The sequence below is a fragment of the Gossypium hirsutum genome, chromosome A09, assembly GCF_007990345.1.
Source record: "Gossypium hirsutum isolate 1008001.06 chromosome A09, Gossypium_hirsutum_v2.1, whole genome shotgun sequence".
Classification (NCBI taxonomy): domain Eukaryota; kingdom Viridiplantae; phylum Streptophyta; class Magnoliopsida; order Malvales; family Malvaceae; genus Gossypium; species Gossypium hirsutum.
In genome coordinates this window covers 55922790-55943782 of record NC_053432.1, presented here as the reverse complement: position 1 = coordinate 55943782, position 20993 = coordinate 55922790, and the positions used below count along the sequence as shown (strand labels likewise).

Genomic DNA, 20993 nt, shown 5'->3' with positions numbered 1-20993 from the left:
ATTAACTAAAATATTTGAAATAAAATTGGTCTAAATTTAGAAAATTTAATTAGATAACAGGATAAGGTTGTAAACAAGTTTTTTATTTGATATGTGATTAGGAAAGTTATTATTAAAGATAAACTTAATTAATTGTGGATAACTTCTTTTTTAAGAAAAACAAGTAGGAAGATTATAGTTGTGGCATTTGAGAAGAAGGAAATTTAGGTCACTTTATTATACAACAAGTTATTTACAATTTTAGGGAATAGTAATTTACATATTTTTCTTCATTCTTCAACCAAACTCACCTTTTAAGTTTTTTTTTTCTTTTCATTATTTTTTTTAATTTGAGAAACTTGTAACTTTTTATTCCATGTCACTTTGTATAATTGATTTTACTTTTACTTTTTTTTGGTTTAATATGATTAAAAGTAGAAACCAATGATTAAAAATAGAAAGATAACATTATTAGTACACATCTATTTTTAAGAATTAAAAGAAATCTCTAAAAATCATTCTTAATACTTTAAAATAATACAAGGTAAAAGTATCGTACAGATTATTGTACTAAGATTGTATTTTGCTTCCTTTACTCATAAGATGAGTTAGATCAAAAGGTAAATGGGTATTTCTATTAAAAATTTCACTAATTTCTACTGATAAAAATTGATCCATGTACGTCAAAATAAGATACGTATGACACACCATGTGTAATTGTCTGGTTATTCTGTTAATCACAACAATTTTAATAATAGAAATAGATAAAATTTTTACAAAAAAAAATCTATTTATTCTTTATCATACAAAAATTAATTTACCTATTCTTTAAATAAATAAAATAAAATATAATCTAACTCTTAATATAAACACCACTATAATACTTTTACCTATAAATATATTTATATAATTATAACCACAACCAATCAAACAAAATTACAATTAAAATCAACACCCATATTTTAGCAGACCATGCAACTTGTTTCCATGTTCAACACAAAAATAAAGAGGCAATGTCATTATATAATAATAATAATAAATAAATAAATAAAAGCAATGTCCTTATTCGATGTGGGTCCCACTCATCTAATAATAATTAATAAATCTCTATTTAAAAAAAAAAAAGAACCTAACACCCCGACAACTAAACGTTCCGACATCAAACCTCCGTTATCCTGTCCCCAAAAAATCCGAACATCGGCTAACGACAACCAAACAAAACACACGATTGCCGTTATCACACATTCCTCTTTTTTTTTAGTGTGTGGGTCCCACCTCACCAAGCCGCCCGGTCCTACAGAGGACCCACACGACGCGCTCGTCAACGCAAACTCCAAAGACCAAATTAGCCCAGCCCGAAATTAAACCCGATATCCGACCCGTCCCCGTCACCGTCCCCGTCCCCGTCTTTTTCGTCGTCCTTTCCTTTCCTTTTTCCCCTTCTATATATATTCCCTCTTCCCTTATCTCTTTCGTGTGGACAGATTATATCACAACAGAGTTTTAAAATATATAAAAAATCAAAAAAAAGGGAGGGGATTATTATACTTTGAAGGAAAAAAAAAATCAAGAAACCTTCCTTTTTTTCTCCTTTGATTTTCCCCGTATGAGGTCTTGAAATTGTTCGAATCCCCTTTTTTGTAATTTTTTTCATCTAATTCTCAGTTTTCTTTTCTATTTATTTTTCTCGAGTTCTTTTTTTGGGATAAATTATCATGGGGACTGAAATTTTACGGCCTCAGGATTGTTTGATTGAACGGATCCGTGTTTCTTCGACGGCTTGTTCTCGTCGGAGATATGGAAATGGTAGCTTTAATCCTACCTATAATTATAATAATAGTTATAGCAATAACAGCAACGGGAACGTTAGATTTACCAGGAAACCGGTCCAGAGGAAGCGAGTCGGGTCGGAGCAGCGGGTTTCGAAGAGATCTGGCTCCGTCGATGACTTGAAGGCGGTGGCGAACAATTTCAAGATGGAGAAGGTTACGATTTTGAGGCGTGGAGAGTCGTTGGATTCGAAGATCAAGAGCAACAGCGGTGGTGGAAAGGAAGACGGGTTGGTTGTCACGGGTACGGATCGGTTAGGTCCAGATCCAGAAATGGTTTCGAAACAGATCAGATTTGTGGATATCAAGTCTCCGGTGACAGGAAAATCCGACGTGTACGCTGGATCGGCTTTCGCTGCCTCTCCGGAACCGAGTTCTCTTCCTTTGCCTTCTTTCTCGAAGAAGAAGCATGTTCCGATCGATGATTCGGCCACTAGAGATCTCAGGCGTATACTCCGACTTGATATCTGAGATCTGAATATGTTCACCCGAGTAGATATATTCGGATCCAGAATAAGATCGTTTCGTCTCTATTTAGAACTCTCCGGTAGTTTCAAGATCCGATTACCTCCGTAATATTTTTTAAAAAACGGAGGGCAGATTTGAAAATGGGAGATAACATTAGGGGCGATTAGGGAAATATTCCATGTTGATGTTGTTATGGGTAGTACGGAGCTAAAAATCTGTGTTTTAATTATGGGGATGATTATGAAAATAAAGGCAAAGCAGGGGGTTGATATAAAAATATTAGGGGAATATTAGGTATGAGGGCTTTGAAATGTTTTCTACTCTGTTGTGAAAAGTAAAAAGAAACTAAAAAGCTGTGCTTTAATTTATGGGGATGATTATGAAAAGAAGGGACAATTAATGGGGTTGATATATAATATTAGGGGGAATTTTAGGTGTGGGGTTGAGTTTTTAAATGTCGAGCTATGAAATGTTTTCTGCTCTGTTGTGAAAAAAGAAAGTTTGTAAGAGATTTGCAATCTGATCCCTTGTTGCAAAGTTAAAAAAAAAGAAGATAAAAACTAGGGAGCAAATTGAGCAGATTAATTTTTATTAGATGCCTCTTTTGTTATAGTTTGCAAAGTAAAGGGTATTCTTGAAATTTCCCTTTGTTAGTAGATCATTAGATTTTAAGTTTTATTTCTGCAATTATATTTTGTTGGTTGGAAAAAGTGCTTAAAAGTTTAGGGGTTTTTTCAGAAAAGAAAAAACATTTTAATTACATTTGATAGAATTATTGTCAAGATAATAATAAAGTATTTCAATTAATATTTTTTTGTTTAAAATTAATTTGATTATTATCTCACACAATTACTTTTTGGGCATTCCTTTATAAATATTGAAGATTTATTGGAATCACTCCTTAGAACTTCAAAGCTCCTAACAAGGTCGTCTAAGTCTCCCAAGATTTTAAATTTCATGTTGGCTCATGTCCGACAAGTTATGAGTGAACGTGGTAAGAATTCAAGTTACACTTTTTTTAAATTTAAATTAAAAGTGTTTGCACAACCTCTTACGTCCACGAAACACACTTTCTCCTCTTCAAATGTGCATTTCGCATTGCATTTCCTTACTCAACAAACAAGAAGGTAACTTCTCAACATAGGCCACTTTATAATCTTTTCTTCAATTAGAGGCTCATAAGATCAAGCTTTGTCCACCCTCACTTAACACAATAGACACCACCCAAGCCAAATATGGACCTTGTAGGCATATAAATGCACGATACATGTAGTTCTTTCAATCCACCTTGTCAATAATAGGTATTAATTTATTTTTTTGTATAGATCACATATGAAATTTTATTTAATCTATATCAATCACATCGTTACTTATTTAGAAGATTAATATGCTCATTAATGATCAATTATGACATGATAGATGCAGATTACACGTCAAAGCTTAAGGCTAAAGAGAAGTTACCCTCATCAATAAATACTCGTCCTTAGCTTTAAGAGATTCTTCCTCTTCTCCATCTCTCTACTTTTTATGCCTTTAACGTTTACTATTATGTAAACCAGTTCTTTCCTACCCTTTTTATAATATTTCTAATTTTGTAATTGATTCTTAAATATCACCACAATCAATATTGATATATATATATATATAAATCTCCATTAATTGATTTCATTAAAATATTTATAATATATATTTAAAGGGAGAATAACTTTGGACCTTTATGAAGGGTTTTGTCTTTTAACACACAAAGCATATAAATAATAACATGATTAAAATATTTTAAAATCAATTATTAACATAATAATTAAAATTTTATTCTTGTGAGACATAATAATTTAAATTTATTTTTTATTTATCTGTGAAAAGAAGAGAAAAAGAAAAAGTAACTTTAAAAAAGTCGGTTCCTTAGAATCATTATAAAAGTTTTATTTACGTTTTAACCCCCAAATTATGTCTATTTTTCCGCATTGATGCTTAATACTTTTTTTATCTCATATTGGTTTCTCTTTGCTCCTGTTAATATTTCCACTCCAAATGCCAAATGGCGTTTAAAAAAATTAAAACCCAATCAGATTCAGACACTTGTTTTTGAGTTTTTGATAAATAAATTTTTAAAGAACAAATAAAAAACTATTTTTTATTCATTTCTTCTTCTCCCCTTTTCTCTCTAAAACTAGAACCCAGATTGTCAGGTCCGCTACCGGGCCGCCGCGCCTACTGCCATGGCAGCCACCGTATTTTCGAGCACGATTTTCATGTTCTTTCTGAATCTGAACTCGGTTTCATCAAAATCAAGCCTGATTTTCCTAGATCTAAAATAAAATTTGCAAGCTAACTTTTTCCGATCTCCCTCTTCCACCATGGGATCAACCCCCATTCAGTATATTGGTCGTCCACCCTTAAATATCCATTCCACCGTTAGGATCTTCCAACCAAACTCCAAACTGCCTTAAAAGAATCTGAAACTAAACCCATTTTAAATGTTGTTTTTGCCTGGGTCTGGAATTATATGGGTTAATGTTGGTTTTGCTTGGGTTTGCTGTAGATGTCGAACTTGAAGGGGTGGTAAGGGATTTGCTGTTCGTTCCAAAAAAAAGGGGGGGGAGGGGGTTGCTGTTAGTGATAATGGTGATGAGGGATGAAGTAATGAGTTTATGATGGTTATGTTATAATGAAGTAGTAAGTATTTTTTATATTTAAAACATTTAATTATTTAATGGAATTAATGGGTTTCAATTTTTTGGTGTTGAAGAATTAGTTGAGGATGAATAATTACGGGATCAATCTTTATTTTTTTTGAATTAAAAAATGTTAATAGAAGCAAAGTTGATAGGTATTTAAGTACCAATATGATAAAATCTTATAAAAATGACTAAAAAATAAATTTATTTTATAATTTTTGTGGTGTGCAACAGATTGTCCATAGATAGATGTCGATTTGATTTTTTTTTAAAAATAAATTTTTAAAAATGTTATAAAATAATAATAATGTAAACAACGCAAGAATAATAGAGTATTTTTATTACATTTTTTTATATTACAATATATATATATGAATATTAGACTCTTTATTTTCTAATATATAAATAGAAAAGAGATTACAAAAAAAATGGGATGTGAAAGGTTGATTATAATGAATATTCACTTGATAACATTCTTAACACTCACCCTTAGATATTTATTGTATAAAGGATATGTCTTATTAAAAATCTTAATAGAACAAAAATCTAGTGAAGGATTCGATATAATTTGCTAAATTGTTGGTTTCTAAATCAGCAATTTAAATGCAAAGTTTAACATATTACGCAAAAAAAAAAGGAGTACATAATTATTCGATACACAATATGTCACAACTTTAAAAGAAAAATGTAGTGCTAATTTATTCCACCTCATGTAAGCATCACTTAAGATTTTTGAAATGATGTAACCTAATGTTGAAAATTAACTTCTTAAATGTAGGGTAGGGAATGCCTAATTGAATTCTCGATTATTCATCGTATCGAGTGAGGGGGTGTTACAACAGTTCATATTTTGCTCCCCTTATTTGAATATCATTTTATAACTCAAAATAAGACATTCAATATTATTTATCAATAGTAAATTATCAAGATATACAACATATTTTGTTGATGCGTATCAATATAGCAATAAAATTCAATTGCATTATCATGCTTTAGATGTCACCAACAATTTTATAAAGTATGATGTATTGTATCATTCACTATTATCAATACAATGAGTGCATTGAACACATAAAGAAATGGTACTTCAGGACTATCATTTTATAACATTATTGTTTGACCATTTATATTCCTTTTCAATATCTCCAATCTACATGAAAAATTAGCTTGATTAATTTTGATTATATAATACATTGTGTAACAATTTGTCCTTATTGAACACTTAATCTTCATGTCGAGACAAATTTTCATTTTTAGATATCAATTTTTCCAAGTCTTTTCCGCCTCATGGAGTGCAGAATTTCATAAGCAGCGATAATATTATTAGTAATAAGCCTACTCGGAACAAATGCACTCTAAGCCTCATCAATACAAAAATGTAGGACTTTTTTAAAACGGTTCACTAACATCTTTGCAATGATTTTATAGAGGATATTGCAAAGACTGATGGGTAGAAATTGTGACGTGAGTGTGCACTACAGCAAAATAGGTTATTAGCAGCACTAGGACCAAAAACGCCACTATAGATCGAGCATTAGCGGCGCTTTTTGAAAAACACCGCTATAAGTCGAGCATCAGCGGCGCTTTTTGAAAAATGCCACTATAGATCGAGCATTAGCGGTACTTTTTAAAAAACGCCGCTATAGGTTGACCAAATGACTACATGTTGTATTGGAGTGATCGGAAAAACCAACAGTCTTGTCACATTTGTGGTAAATCTCGTTGGATGAATAGAAATACATAAGATGTGAATGAGGATGAATATGAGGCAAAGTCAAGAAAGAAGCCAATAAAGATTTTGCGATATTTTTCTCTAATACCAAGGCTTCAAAGGCTTTTCATGTCACCAAAGACAACCGAGTCTATGACGTGGCATCATGATCAACGAACCGATGATGAATTATTAAGGCATCCTGTGGATTCTTTAGCTTAGAAATCATTTGTCAGTAAATTTCTAAGCTTTGCAAACGATCCTCAGAGTGTGAGGCTTGGGCTAGCATCTGATGGATTTAATCCTTATAAAATCATAAGCACTTCGTACAGTATTTGGCTTGTAGTGCTTATTCCTTACAATTTGCCTCTGTGGCTTTGCATGAAACAATCTTCTTTTATCTTATCTATGATTATCCCTGGAGAGAAAGATCCCGGAAATGATATTGATATTTATTTGCAGCCATTTATTGAAAAGTTAAAACGGTTATGGGCGGATGTTGAGACATATGATGTATTGAGAAAGGAAAACTTTTATTTACGTGCAACTTTGTTATGAACTATTAATGATTTCCTGGCTTATGCCAATTTATCTGGTTGGAGTACCAAAGGACGTTATACTTGTCCTTGTTGTGTTGCGCAAACATGTTCGAAGTGGTTGTATAATGGGAAGAAGTTCTCTTATATGGGGCATCGTCGGTGGTTAGATGGAAATCATAGATTTAGATTTTAGAGAACTCTATTTGACAGTATTGAAGAGTTCAGAGAAGCTCATAGTCAGACCATTGAATCTAAAATCTTGTTCATGTTGAAAGATATTAATTTCAGTTATGGGAAGATGAATCAACCACCCAACACGCAAACAAACAGATGATCAAGGGATGAACCTGATGAAGAGGATGATCTTAATGAGGTGGACCTGTGGAAAAGAAGAAGTATTTTTTTTTAGTTGTCTTATTGGGAGCATCACATTTTACGATACAATCTTGATGTCATGCATATTGAGAAGAATGTTTGCGAGAACATCATTGGGACAATTTTGAATGTCGATGGAAAATTGAAAGATAATCTTCAGAGTCGACTTGATTTAGTTGATATGAAAATTTAGCGTGATCTTCATTCCCAAGTATTTCCCGAATAGGAAATATCGGTTGCTGCCTTCTATTTTTGCAATGTCGAAGGAAGAGAAAGAAGTAATCTGCATGGTGTTGAAGGATATAAAGGTCTCAGATGCATATACATTAAATATATCTCGATGTGTGAGTCTTAAAGATCGAAGACTATTCCTTAAAATCACATGATTATCACATCTTGATGCAAGATTTACTGCCAGTTGCTTTACGATGCTGTATGTCAAAAAAGGTGACGTCTTGTATAATTGAACTATCCAATATAATGAAAGCTATTTGCGGTAAAGTTTTGAATGTTGAAGAACTTGAGAAAGTACAAGATCGAGCCGCTTTGACTTTATGCAATTTGAATAAGATCTTTCCACCTTCCTTCTTCACTATTATGGTGCACTTGCTAATCCATCTCCCTTATGAAGCAATAATTGGTGGATCAATTTTCTATTGGTGAATGTATCCTATAGAAAGGTGCTAATTTATTTGTAAAGTATTCATTCATTCACCTCTGTACCTTTAGTTACAACTTTTGATAATGTCACATATCGTGTTTAGGTTCCTATGCAAATTAAAGTCTTATTGTCGTAATAAGCGTTATCCAGAATGATCAATTGCTGAAGGTTACTTAGTAGAGGAGTGTATGACTTTCTGTTCTAGATATTTAGAAGATGTTGAAACAAGACTGAATAGACCAAGTAAAAATGCTGGGCTCACTGATTATAACTTGGCCGAAACTTATTTATTTCAAAGTTATGGATAACCAATCGGTAAAGTTGAAATTGCAGAATTAGATGATAGATCTTGGGTACAAGCACATCGATATGTTCTTTTTTACCACGATTCAATTTAACCATTACGCAAGTAAGTTCTAAAATTTGATAAATATTCATATTTTTTATTTGTATATCTTTTAACCAATTAAACCTCTTTTTAACATAGTGAGTACAAACAAATCTTAAGATCTCGTTCACGCTCTCAAAGATTACAACATCGAGAGATTAATAAGTTATTTACAAAATCTTTTCATGAATAGTTAATCCAAACGGTATGCAACTGAAGCTTTCATTAACAAATAATAATGTTTTCTTATAACATTTATAATTACTCAATTTACTTTTAATTCAATAGGTTTGGAGTGGGAAGAACGTCAATGACGAAGTTAAATGGCTTTCCTAAGGTCCGAATAGAGTAGTAAAAAGATATAGTGCCTTCCTTATCAATGGATTCAGATTTCATACAAAATATCGCAAGAGATTGAAGATAGCTCAAAATTTTGGAATAGTTGTTAATTATTCAATTACAAGTTATACTAGTGCTAGGGATAGTAATCCTGTTGAGGGAAATGTGGAGTATTACGTACTTCTTACTGACATTATTGAGTTGGATTACTATGGCAAATGGAAAGTTATCTTATTTCAATGTGATTAGGCTGATGTTAATACTGCTCGCGAAATTAAAAAAGATCAATTTGGTTCTACAATGGTGAATTTCTCTTGATTGATTCACACTGGACAACAATTGATAGACAAGCCGTATGTATTTTCTTCTCAAGTGAAACAAGTTTTTTACTCGAAAGATCCAACTGATGAGGGTTGGTATGTTGTACTCCAAAACACCCCTAGAGACTTATTTGACATGGGCAATAGAAGAAGAGATGACATCGTCGAAAGATCAGAAACTTTGCCTTTTCCAGAACAAAACTTAAATGAAAATATCCCTAGTACTAGTACACAATTTCAATGGGTTCGCCAGGATGTGGATGAAGATATTTACGAATTATGATGTAGTAAGATTTTACGATTTTTTAATTATATGTAATATTATAATTTAAATCTTGGTCTTGTTAAATATTTCAACTATTTTATATGTACTATTATTGTTGTAATTAGTTACTAAAATTTTAACTATTTTATGTGTATTGCAGAAAAAATGCCTAGAAGAAGATTACGAAATCCAAGTATTATTCAGAATAATCCAAATTCGGAAGAAACAAATAGTGAACAACAGACTGCTATTGGATCTTCAAATGTTCCGGAAACACCTGACGAACCTGCAGAAATTCAAAGTAATATTAGATTTAATTTACATGCATGTTGACTTTTATTATAGATTTCTTTTTCAAATTATTATATATAATATACCAATTTTCAGTTGAAAGTGGTGGGACGCACAGAGGTTGAGGACGTACGCTACTTAAAGATTTATACAAGTTAAATCCTGTCGAGCATGTCAAAGTATCTAGAAACAATCTTGGTCAGCCTGTTGGATAAGAAGCTCGACTTTTAGCAGGATATTTGGGCATTATAGCATGAAATGCTAATATCTTGCCTATCAACTGCGAGTCATGGCATCAAATGCCTGATAGTAACAAAAATCAAGCTCTCGATATATCAAGGTAACAAAACATGAATGTAATTTATAATACTTTAGTTTAAGTTTCATTTATATTTATTTTCTAAACTTGTGTTTTTTGTAGGAGAGATTTACTTTAGAGGTCTCGGATACTTATGTCAAGAAGGCATTGGGAAAAAAATAGAGAGACCATAAAAGCACTTTAAAGAAAGAATATTTTAAGAAAAATGTAAGCCTTGAAGAGAAATTGCGAAATGTCCCACCGGGAATGCTGAGGTATCAATGGGAAGATACGGTTCGATTTTGGAATTCAAAGAAAGGAGAGGTATTACGTACTTCCAAAATCTTATAGTTATTTCAGTTTATAACATTTACTATATACGTAATAATAATTTCATAATGTAAGATTGTGAGCGAGTTGGAACAAGCAGCATACAAAAACAAAAATTCACGCACACAGCAGGGTCAAAAAGTTTTGCTTGTGTAGTTGAAGCCGAGGTATTTTGAATTTATTAATTGTGTCAAATATTAATTACTTTCTATTAAATAATATTTTTACTACTATATTGTAGGAACTCTTATCTGGTCAAAAAGTTGGACACCTTCAGGTTTTTGACATTACGCATAGGAAGAAGATGGATTTCCAATGACTTTTGAAGCTGGAGAAATTACGGTATATTTACTTAATAAAATTTGATTTATTTTAAATATTTATAATGTTTAATTATAATGGTTTAATTAGTCATTAGTAGTTTTAAATAATGTTAAGTTATTTTGCATTTGTTTTCATTATATATTTCGTTTCTAACTCTTTGATTGATTTATTAGGAGAAACTAAAGATAAAAAGGCGGAGTATAAAGCGATTGCTTCGAGTGATAGTTCTGTTAATCTTGAGGACATTGATAACAGAATTATTACTGAAGTTTTGGGTCGTAAAAGGTACGGCCGGGTTCGATTTTAAGGATTTGGTGTTAACCCAACCCAATATTTTGGATCCAGGTCGCAGCAATACGTGCCTTCGAGGAGTCAAGCTCAAGCTGAAGTTCAAAGGTTAAGAGACCAGATCGCTCAGATGTAAGCGAGCACAGTTGAGCAAATAGCTCAACTTAGAGTAGAGGCAGCAGCGAGGGAAGTAGAGCAGAGCAGAAAGTATGACGAACTTCAGCTACAGCTTCAGAATATGATGAAGATGTTTCAGCAGTCATAAAACTCGCCATCTTAGACATTTGTTTTCTTATTGTAAGAATATTTTTAACATTATAAATTTTAACATTTTTGTAAGAATATTTTGAATTATACTTCATTTATTAATTTGTATCATATATCTTTTGTTGAATTTGAAATATCATTTAGATTTGTTGTTTTTGGTTGGATTTCATGCTATAGGAAAGGTTGGATATGGGTGAAAATAGGATGTTGCAAATCTGTCAAAGTTAGTGGCCTTTTTTTTTTTTGTAAAAACACCGCTAAAGAACAGTACTTTTAATGGCTTTTGTGACAAAAGCGCCGCTAAAAGCCATGTTCTTTAGCGGCGTTTGTGATAAAAGTGCCGCTAAATGTCATGTTCTTTAGCGACGCTTTTTTAAATAAAAACTACAAATTTTAGCGGCATTGTTTATAGCGGCGTTTTTTGTGACGCTTGAAAAAGCGCCGCAAATAGTTTTAACGGCTAAAAGTTTGTTTTGCTGCAGTGGTGGGACAATTCACCTTAGGGATCAAAACAATCTTAGTATGATTAATGCCAACAATATCGTAACCCCCTTTAAACTATCAATACAAAATTGCGCAACTTCCTTACCAACTATATGCCAAAACCTTTGATAGAAGACCGCACCCAAGCCATCCTCCCTCGAAGCTTTTAGCGGATTCATAGATTGTAAGGCCACACAGACTTCCTCATAAGTAAAATCTTTATCAAGATCATCATTCATTTTATCAGAAATACACGGAACAACCCCAACCAGAATTCCACCGGGATTACTAACACCATTCAATGAGAAAAGCGTAGAGTAATAATCATTAGCAATAGACAACATTTCCTCAGTCCTCTCATACTGTCAACCTAAAAGGTTTAAGAGCCTCTCTACTTTATTCTATCAGCGTCTATCAGAAGTAAACTTATGAAAAAAAAGTGTGTATCGACCACCGTTTTTGAGCCAATTGGCTTTTGCACGCTGCTCCCAGTAAAACTCCTCGCTATCGGCTTTTAAATTAAGGGCCAATTTAGTTTCGACAGTTTCTCCAAAACTTTGTCAGATGGGAATTTATCATTCAATCAACTGAGTTGCATTCCAATAGCCTTCTTTGAAAAAGCCTTCTCTTTCTTAATACGATGAAACCACAAATCCAAGCCCACCCCAATCATTTTTAATCTATTTGGCACATCCCGATTAGACTTATTCTATAATCTTTGTACTTCCGCCTCACAAGTACCCTTTAAAAGCCATGCCGCTTCAAATTTGAAGTGCCACTATTTTGAACGATTATAACTCTAATCTGTTTGCAATAATAACGAGCAATGTTCTGAATGAGCATAAGGAAGATGCTTTAACATATAATTCAGAAATAATTTACCCCAAACCTCGTTGGCCACCCCTCGATCAAGTCGTTCCCTTATGTTATTCTGACTAGTCCTTCCTCTCTCCCATGTAAACCATTGGCTAACATAGCCCAAATCAATAAGAGTGCAATTAGACAAAGTTTCCTAAATTTTAGTCATTTGTAGCTCCCTCCGAGGTAACCCTTCTTTCTTCTCTGACGAATAAAGCATTTCATTAAAGTCGCCAATACCAACTAAGGGATATGGGAGCAATCATCCAAAGCCCGTAATAAATTCCAAGATGCCTTTTGCTGACTTTCCTCTAGCTCACCATAGAAGCCCGTACATCTTTAAGTTTTCCCTTCTGTATCTTTATCAATCATAACATCAATATGACATCTTGAAAAAGACCGGAGTAAGACCTTATAATCGCTATGCCAACCCAAAGATGGACCTCCACTTCGACCATCCAACTCAACATCAAACCCACTTTGGAAACCACATTTACGTCTTATCACCTCCATCTTAGAACCCTGTAGTTTTGTTTTGATTAAAAAACTACAAAGGGATTAATATCTTTCAATATATACCGGAGACGACGAACTGTCCAATGCCTCTCCAAACCTCGAACAGTCCAACTAAGGAGTTTCATTGGACCCGACTGGCTTGCTTAGAAAGGCCTGCCGATTTACTAGAATTTGGAACCTGTAGCAATGTGCCCATAACTTTAGTTCAATCCTCCTTATTAGAAACTCCTGAAATAGTAGACTGAACCCGGTGTCTTTTCAAACCATCACTAGAACGTACTAGGTTATTTTCCTTTTCGTAGCCCACCATTTTCGTATCAAACACAGCTTGGTCTCTTAATAGAGGGCCCACAATCCCCAAATTTATTAGCCCTAGAACTAGAGAGGCGTTGACCACACCATTTATAGTAAGAGGAGAATTTAGAATAACTTCGACAGATACTCCTTGGTTCCCTCCCTTGATTTGAAATTCCCAGATAATCTCATTTCTCCAAAATTTATGGAATTACTAGATTTGGAACCTTCCCCTTCATCATCCTCCATAAGCCATTTGCTCTTCCAGACCGAATTTCTTCTTGATTGAGCTTTTAAAGAAATATTCGATCAAAAAATAAAATTTTGTTGTGGATTGTGAGCTCGAATTGGGCAGAAACTTTCACCATGCCCAAGCTTACCACATATAAAAGAAAATAAGGTTAGCTTTTCATACTCAAAACAAACGAACACCGTCTCACTAGTTGGTAAAGAAATACTTTTCCTTCGTTTTATAGGTTTTCTAACATCAATTCTCACCCTGACTCGCATAATTCTTTTATACCCCAACTAAACTGTTGTTGAATCATATTCAATGAAAGTACCAATGAAACAACCTAACTATTGTGCTACTATTTCAGACATAAATCCAATCGGGAGATCATGAATTAATGCCCAAAAATCCACCTAATATAGTGGAACTGAGAGAGGATCTTCCCCTTCCAGAATATATTGTATCACAAGTAAGTGGGAATTAAAAGTCCAAGTACCATTCTTTTCAATACAAATAATGTCAACTTTATAATAAAATCGAAAAAAAATAGCTCATTTCCTATATCTAAAATAGAAACACCTTCTATGGGATGCCAAACATTCGCCAAAGTCGATTTCATAGCCTGAAAATTGACAACACTAGATGTGAGAAAAGTTCCCACAAAACAATGTTCGTATGATAATTCTCGTTCAATCGCATCATCCCCCAAACAAATGGTGTCTTCTTCCTCATAATCAATGAAAAGATCTACTATTGAGTTTGCCATATTCACCAAAAAAAACCAATACAAAACAAAGAAAAGAGGCAAAAAAAAACCCAAGAAATGTGTTAGGACAGCAAATGACGTGCCAAAAAGCAGAGAGAAAAACATGTTAAAAGACAGGAAAAAAATTTTGATGATTAAATTCAACAATCTAACCACAAACCAACCATAATGTGTAATTTATTTTAAAACAATGATTTTTGCTTTGTCTATATAAAAAGGCAAATTCGTTTATATAAAAAGCCAAATTCATTTATACTCACAAATCATGTGTGGTTCTATTTGAAATAATTTAATAGACAATGTAGTTATCATATCAATGACATATGTTATGAAAGGTATACATATTTAAGTAAAAATGTTGAAGTTGTTGATATTTCAATCTTATTCAAAAATTTAGATCATAAACAAACATACCATGGAATATATAAAACATAAATTCATACTTAAATACAAAGAACAAAAATGAGCATTATTTTTAACTCTTTTTTTTTCATTAAGAATATTAAAATCTTAAAATCTTTCAAGCACTCATGGAAAATCACGTACATTAGGATTGTTGCTTCAACAAGGACGTTGCGTATCTAAATTACTTGTTTTCCAATGGAATATTGAATACTATTGGGCAAGCTCGTGCTGATAACGTGTTATAAAATAATAACAATACAAAGAACGCAAGAATAATATATGAGAATAAGAGGGATTTTTATTATCTTTCTCTTCTTTTCTATAATCATTACAAGCAGTATACTCCTATATATATATATATATATATGGAGATTAAACTCCTTATTTTCTAATATAAATAGGAAATGAGATACAAGAAGATGAAAGGTGAAATGTTAATTATAATGAACATCCACTTAATAGCATTCATAACAAAATATGCTTATGTCTTGTTTTATCAAAGGCCATGAGACCTTCATACAAATGGACCTATTTATATCATAAGCAGTACAAAAATTAAGGGTAAATTTGACCAAAGTTCACTAAGCAATTAGTAAGTCTGCAAATTAGTCACTTAATTTCAAAAAGTTAAAAAGTTACAAAATTGTCATTGAACTATTCGAAAATTTTCACTTAAGTCATTGAGTTGTTAAAATATTTGTTGTTTGACCATCTTTGTTCACACTGCTTGCACAAATCAAAAGCTCTATCTTCTTTTCTCTTTTACAGTTCAATTTTTGTTCATGAAATAGTTTTAAATATCACAAATCTACTAATCAAAATCCAAACGGTTTTGTTCTTCGATCTCTGATTCTAACCGTCAGATTGACTTAAATCTAAGGTATGTTCTTCTACACATTGATGGGTATTAATCTACCATACCAATAGTCGAATCACCACCTGAAACCCGATAACTGAACTTTTAAAAAAAAAATTAACAACCTAATGACTTAAATAGAAACTTTTGAATAGTTTAGTGACTTAAATGAAAAAGTTTCAAATAGTTCAGTGACAATTTTATAATTTTTTGAAGTTGAGTGAAAAAATCTAAAGCTACCTTACCTGTAGTTGACCCAAAAATTAATTAAAACATAATGTAATGTAAAAATTAAAATAAAGAATATATCAATATTTCAAAAAAATTAATTTATTAATTATCAACATATTAAAATATTTATAAACATTTAAATATGATTATGACAAAGAAAATAGAGAAATACAAGACAGAATATAATTTCTGGAACATGCGACCTTATTCTCTCCCAAAGAAAAAGAAAAACATCAATGAGGTCTTAAGCATAACATCGTAATTCGCGTTTAAATTATCAATGTTTACAATAGATATTTATTTGAATTTCAATGTTTTGAGGATTATATTTAGAGGTTGGCATTATTTTTTTATTAACTTTTATTCAAAATAAAATAATTGGTGAAATTTGCATTCACAAAATTCCAATATTGCGTTGCTTGAAATCAATGAAATATATAAAATAAAATGCAATCACAATATTTAATATTTAACAGTTGTTTATATTAATGTTTACTATCTTATAATTAAATTTAAATAAAATAATGATTCCAATTAATCCAAATGTATATATTTGTAACACAAATTAAATCGTAAAAACTTTAAAAAGCAGTTTTACATAATTCAGTAATTTTTTATAGCATTTCTCAAGTTAGATAAAAAAAAAACCCCTTTCAAACCAATATAAATAATATTTTAGATTAATATCAACTGGGACAAGTACTGAAATCATACAATCACTAACTTATGTTACTTCTCCCTAACTCGGACGTAAGTTTGAAATACCGATATATCCAACTTTGGTATTTACATGCAGTTCTTTCGGAAAGTCTTCAAAGGATTATATTATATTTTCCAACATGAATGTCGACGAAAATGAAGAGTCTAAATAACATAGCTCAAAAGGTCTAGTTACACAAATCAAAGCATGCCAGTGCCGGTTCTTGGTTTATACGAAAGAGTAAGCTATTCTACTAATTAGCATACTAATTTTCCATAGTTCAACAGGAAGATGTTTCCAATATTTACAAGCACAAAAGAGCAATAACATCCACAAATCAGGCATAATAAAAGTTCAGTTGAGGAATCGGATAATGATATTTCCGATGGACTAAGTTCATATGACAAGTCGAAACAATTTCCTTGATCATTGTTTTCTTCACATATTCCACAGTGTCAGAAACGATTTCGGAGGAGCAACTCCACGATTGATACAAGCCGTACATCTGTTCTCCGAGTTTCTTGCATATAAATTTGCCTGAAATTTTTTTAAGTTTCATGTATAATTAAATCAAAACCAATAGTAATGCATATTCAATTGGAGAATCATATACAAAATCAAGGAAACGACAGAACTCACATGATAAGTTACAGCTCCGTAGGGAACCCCAAAAGCCGGAAAACTACAGCTAGGGTTAACAAGTAGCGCTCCACAATCAGCACAATCTTGGAATTCTTCAGTACATAGTTTGTCATAGTCTTTGGTTCCTTGAATCCTATATATTAATAACTTTTAAGCTTAAAAACAACATCGGCACAGTGAAAAACACAGCATAATAACACAGTGTCAGACATGAACGCATTTGGATGGTCTTTGGGAGATAAAAATGAAAAACCGGAGCAAAATTGAATAAAACAGACAAGGTTCATGTCTCAATCTAACAACTCAAGCATCAAGCAAGCATGTCTTAAATTATCCAGAAACTTGCAGTATATATCCTAGTTTTTAAATAGTTAAACTACTGCTTAAGTCATTAAAAGGTATGATAGGTTATATTACTTGGAATCGAGTGTGAGTATTCGGTATGGGTACGTCTCAGACACATGTTCAATTTTTTCAATGTTTTTCCATATATTTAGAAGGTCACTTGAAGGTTCTATCCCCATACCCATGCGGGACATAGGAGTTCAGCAATCATGTCAGATTTTCAGATATGGGTATAGATATGATCCTCCAAGGACCCTTTAAATAATGGAAAAACCAAGAAAAAAAAATGAATATACCTGCACTGCCAGTATCCAACACTAACACTCAAATCCGAGTACGCTTGGTACATGCTATATGGTACAAACTTCAAGCTTTACCTACATCATGATTTCTATGAACTTATATTCACATAGTATCATGAAATATGTTATATAACCTAAGAAATAAATGGAACCTCAGAGAAACAAAAATTATATATACATATATATACACATAGATGCACACATATATATACACACACAGATAAATATGACACATACAATTTCCAATTTGCACTCATTTTAAGCAAATGCATAGTACTTCATATACATATATACATGCGTACAGACACAGACATACATAATATACATACATATACACACATACAGACAATAAACTAGATTGTGGCCCACCCACGATGTGGGTGAAAAACATTTATGAAACAAATTTATAGAAGGTTGAAATAAAAACTAAATGTGCCTTTAGTTGAAATGACAACGGGATCTCAAGTTCAAATCTTATTATACACATGTATTTTTTCTATATAAAAATATAAAAAGGCAATACTCCCCTCAAAATAATATTTGGTACCTTATAAAATTACGGATTCGGTAATTTCACAACTGAGTTGGGACTTAGTGGGTGACACCAACTCAGCAAAACACTTAAATATAAAGATATAGATACTGTCAATTAGCACTCACTTGAGACAAAGCAAATGCACGAGTACTTAATATATATATGTACACATAGACGTACATATATATACATACCTACATACAATATATATTGCTGATTTGTACTCATTTGAAACAAAGCAAATGCATGAGTACCTAAAATATACATAAAGACATAAAGACATATGCATATATACATACATATATATGCACATACATATGTTATATAGTGCCAATTAGCACTCATTTGAAACAAAGCAAATTCACAAGTGCTTAATATATACATACACATACGTATATGCATATGCATATATATACACATACGGATATGCATATATATACACATTCCTACATACGTTATGTATTGCCAATTTGCATTGAAACAAAGCAAATGCATTAGTACTTGATACATAAATACAGGCGTACATGCAAACATGGGCAAATGCATGAATACTTAACATATACAGAAATACATAAATATATTACATATACACACATACATTATGTATTCCCAATTTGAATTCATCTGAAACAAAGCAAATGTGTGAATACTTACTATATACATACATATATACACATAAATACATATATGCATATAATATATACAAATACATGTACCTAGAAATTTGCTCTCCTTTAGCAACATTGTTAAGAGAAACAAGTGAAGGGGTGAAAGCAGTTGCATCAAACTGGGAACGAGTCCGGAAAAACTTAGTTCCACGAAGATTTTTGCGCTTCTGATTGTAACAAACCACTGCATCATTATTGAATAACATCAAGATTTCCCCATTGTTCAAAACAACCATGGGTTCATAGAAATCCCAACTGCCTTGTTTTGGATACAAATTCTCAATCACAAACTGCTTGGTCCAGGACTCCTTCACACCATAATCCTTCATAACCCAAATATCGAATCGCGTCGAGTTCGTAAAGTAAATCATAAACAGACACCCTCCTAGCACTCCAATCCTTGAGTAATTAGTGAACTTCTTATCGGTTTCTCGGAAATGATCAGGCGGTGGGAGCGTCCCAAACTTCTCAGAATCAAAGTCGAATCTGTGTATGAATTCACTACCATTAGGAGTACAAGGAAACCAGTGAAGAGCGCCATTCAAGAAAGCATTGAAAGGCAAAGCAACAGTATCAATAGGTGCACTCCCAATGCTTCTCCATGTACCAGTTCCAATGGTGTAAATCTCAGCCATTGCGTATCTATTACTCGAGTCCATTGCGGGATAATAGCTTTGCAAAACTTTGTATTGATTCATCATAGCTGAATAACCAAGCCCCCAAAAGCTACCCCTTTGTCTGTCCTTATAAGGCGGTTGAATTGTGATGAATTCACCCAAAATCGGATTACAAACATAAATGTTATAATCTTTCTCAGATCCAACTAAACAGAGTAAACCATTGCAAGCATTCATATGAGAGATATCAATAGTGGGGAGATTTGATTTGGGAGTAAAGTTGAGTTTCGAGACCTCAAAAGTTGAACCATTGGCTTCAACATGAGCTAACTGGAGTCGTTTCGAAGCGTTTTGGAGCGGCAGCGTCTTGATTAAGATGCAAACTTGCGATTTCGAGAGTTGAAGCTTAGCAAATTCAGGATCGGAGATAAAACAAAGAAATCTCTTGCAAACGGACCTGCATTGGAAGAGGGTTTTGATTGGGAGCCTTGAGAGAATTTCGTAGATTGTACGACGCGGGAGTTGAAGGATCCTGCAAGGAAGAACCAGTGCCTCTTGATTTGGGACATGGACGATGCTGGTCGAAGCTTTAACGGCTGCTCTTTTTCTGCCATTCATTTTCTTGACGCCGTTTAAGAACCCTTTTCTTGGCTTCTTTTGCTTCAAACTTGAAATGAGTTTTTTGGAAAATACTTTGTAAAGAAGAAAGCTTGGGATTGTTTAAATTGTAAAAAAGGATTTCATTTTGGATTTGGGAAATTTTGGAAACCCTAACAGAGAGGGTTTTTGATGATAACTTTCAGAAATTTGGCTGCCAGAATAAGTCAAACTGTGAAAGATGTTGTCGAAATCCCATTACACAATTATTATATAAAAAGTGTTAATTGCATACACCATCCCTAAATTATTGTCTATATTTTAAATTAGTCCTTAATTTCCAAAACATTCTAATTGAGTCCAAAAAATATCAATATTATATCAATTAGATCCTTCTAATTGAGTCCAAAACAATAAAATATTTTTTATAGTGTACTATATTACTAACTTGATATTAGAATAATATTTTATTTCTTATTAAAATATGAATTATTAAAAATATTTTATTAAAATTGAAATTATAAGAAACTATTAAACCCACAAAAAATATCTAATCAAAGCCCATGATAAATACACACAAACCGTACCATAAAGGT

At 32.4% G+C, this 20993-nt stretch overlaps 2 protein-coding genes across 2 annotated transcripts; one reads left to right on the top strand and one right to left on the bottom strand.

The window, feature by feature from the left end:
* Positions 1 to 872: 872 nt before the first annotated feature.
* LOC107888913 (uncharacterized) lies at positions 873 to 2870 on the top strand. The gene has a single exon (XM_016813182.2). It carries the CDS (start codon positions 1695 to 1697, stop codon positions 2277 to 2279), a length of 585 nt encoding a protein of 194 aa, XP_016668671.1. The 5' UTR covers positions 873 to 1694; the 3' UTR covers positions 2280 to 2870.
* Positions 2871 to 16837: 13967 nt separating this feature from the next.
* Positions 16838 to 20644, bottom strand: LOC107888912 (F-box protein At3g07870). The gene is made up of 3 exons (XM_016813181.2): positions 19232 to 20644; positions 17331 to 17466; positions 16838 to 17228 (listed from the first exon to the last, which is right to left on the bottom strand). Exons 1-3 carry the CDS (start codon positions 20416 to 20418, stop codon positions 17130 to 17132), a joined length of 1422 nt encoding a protein of 473 aa, XP_016668670.1. The 5' UTR covers positions 20419 to 20644; the 3' UTR covers positions 16838 to 17129.
* Between the last annotated feature and the right edge of the window lie 349 nt (positions 20645 to 20993).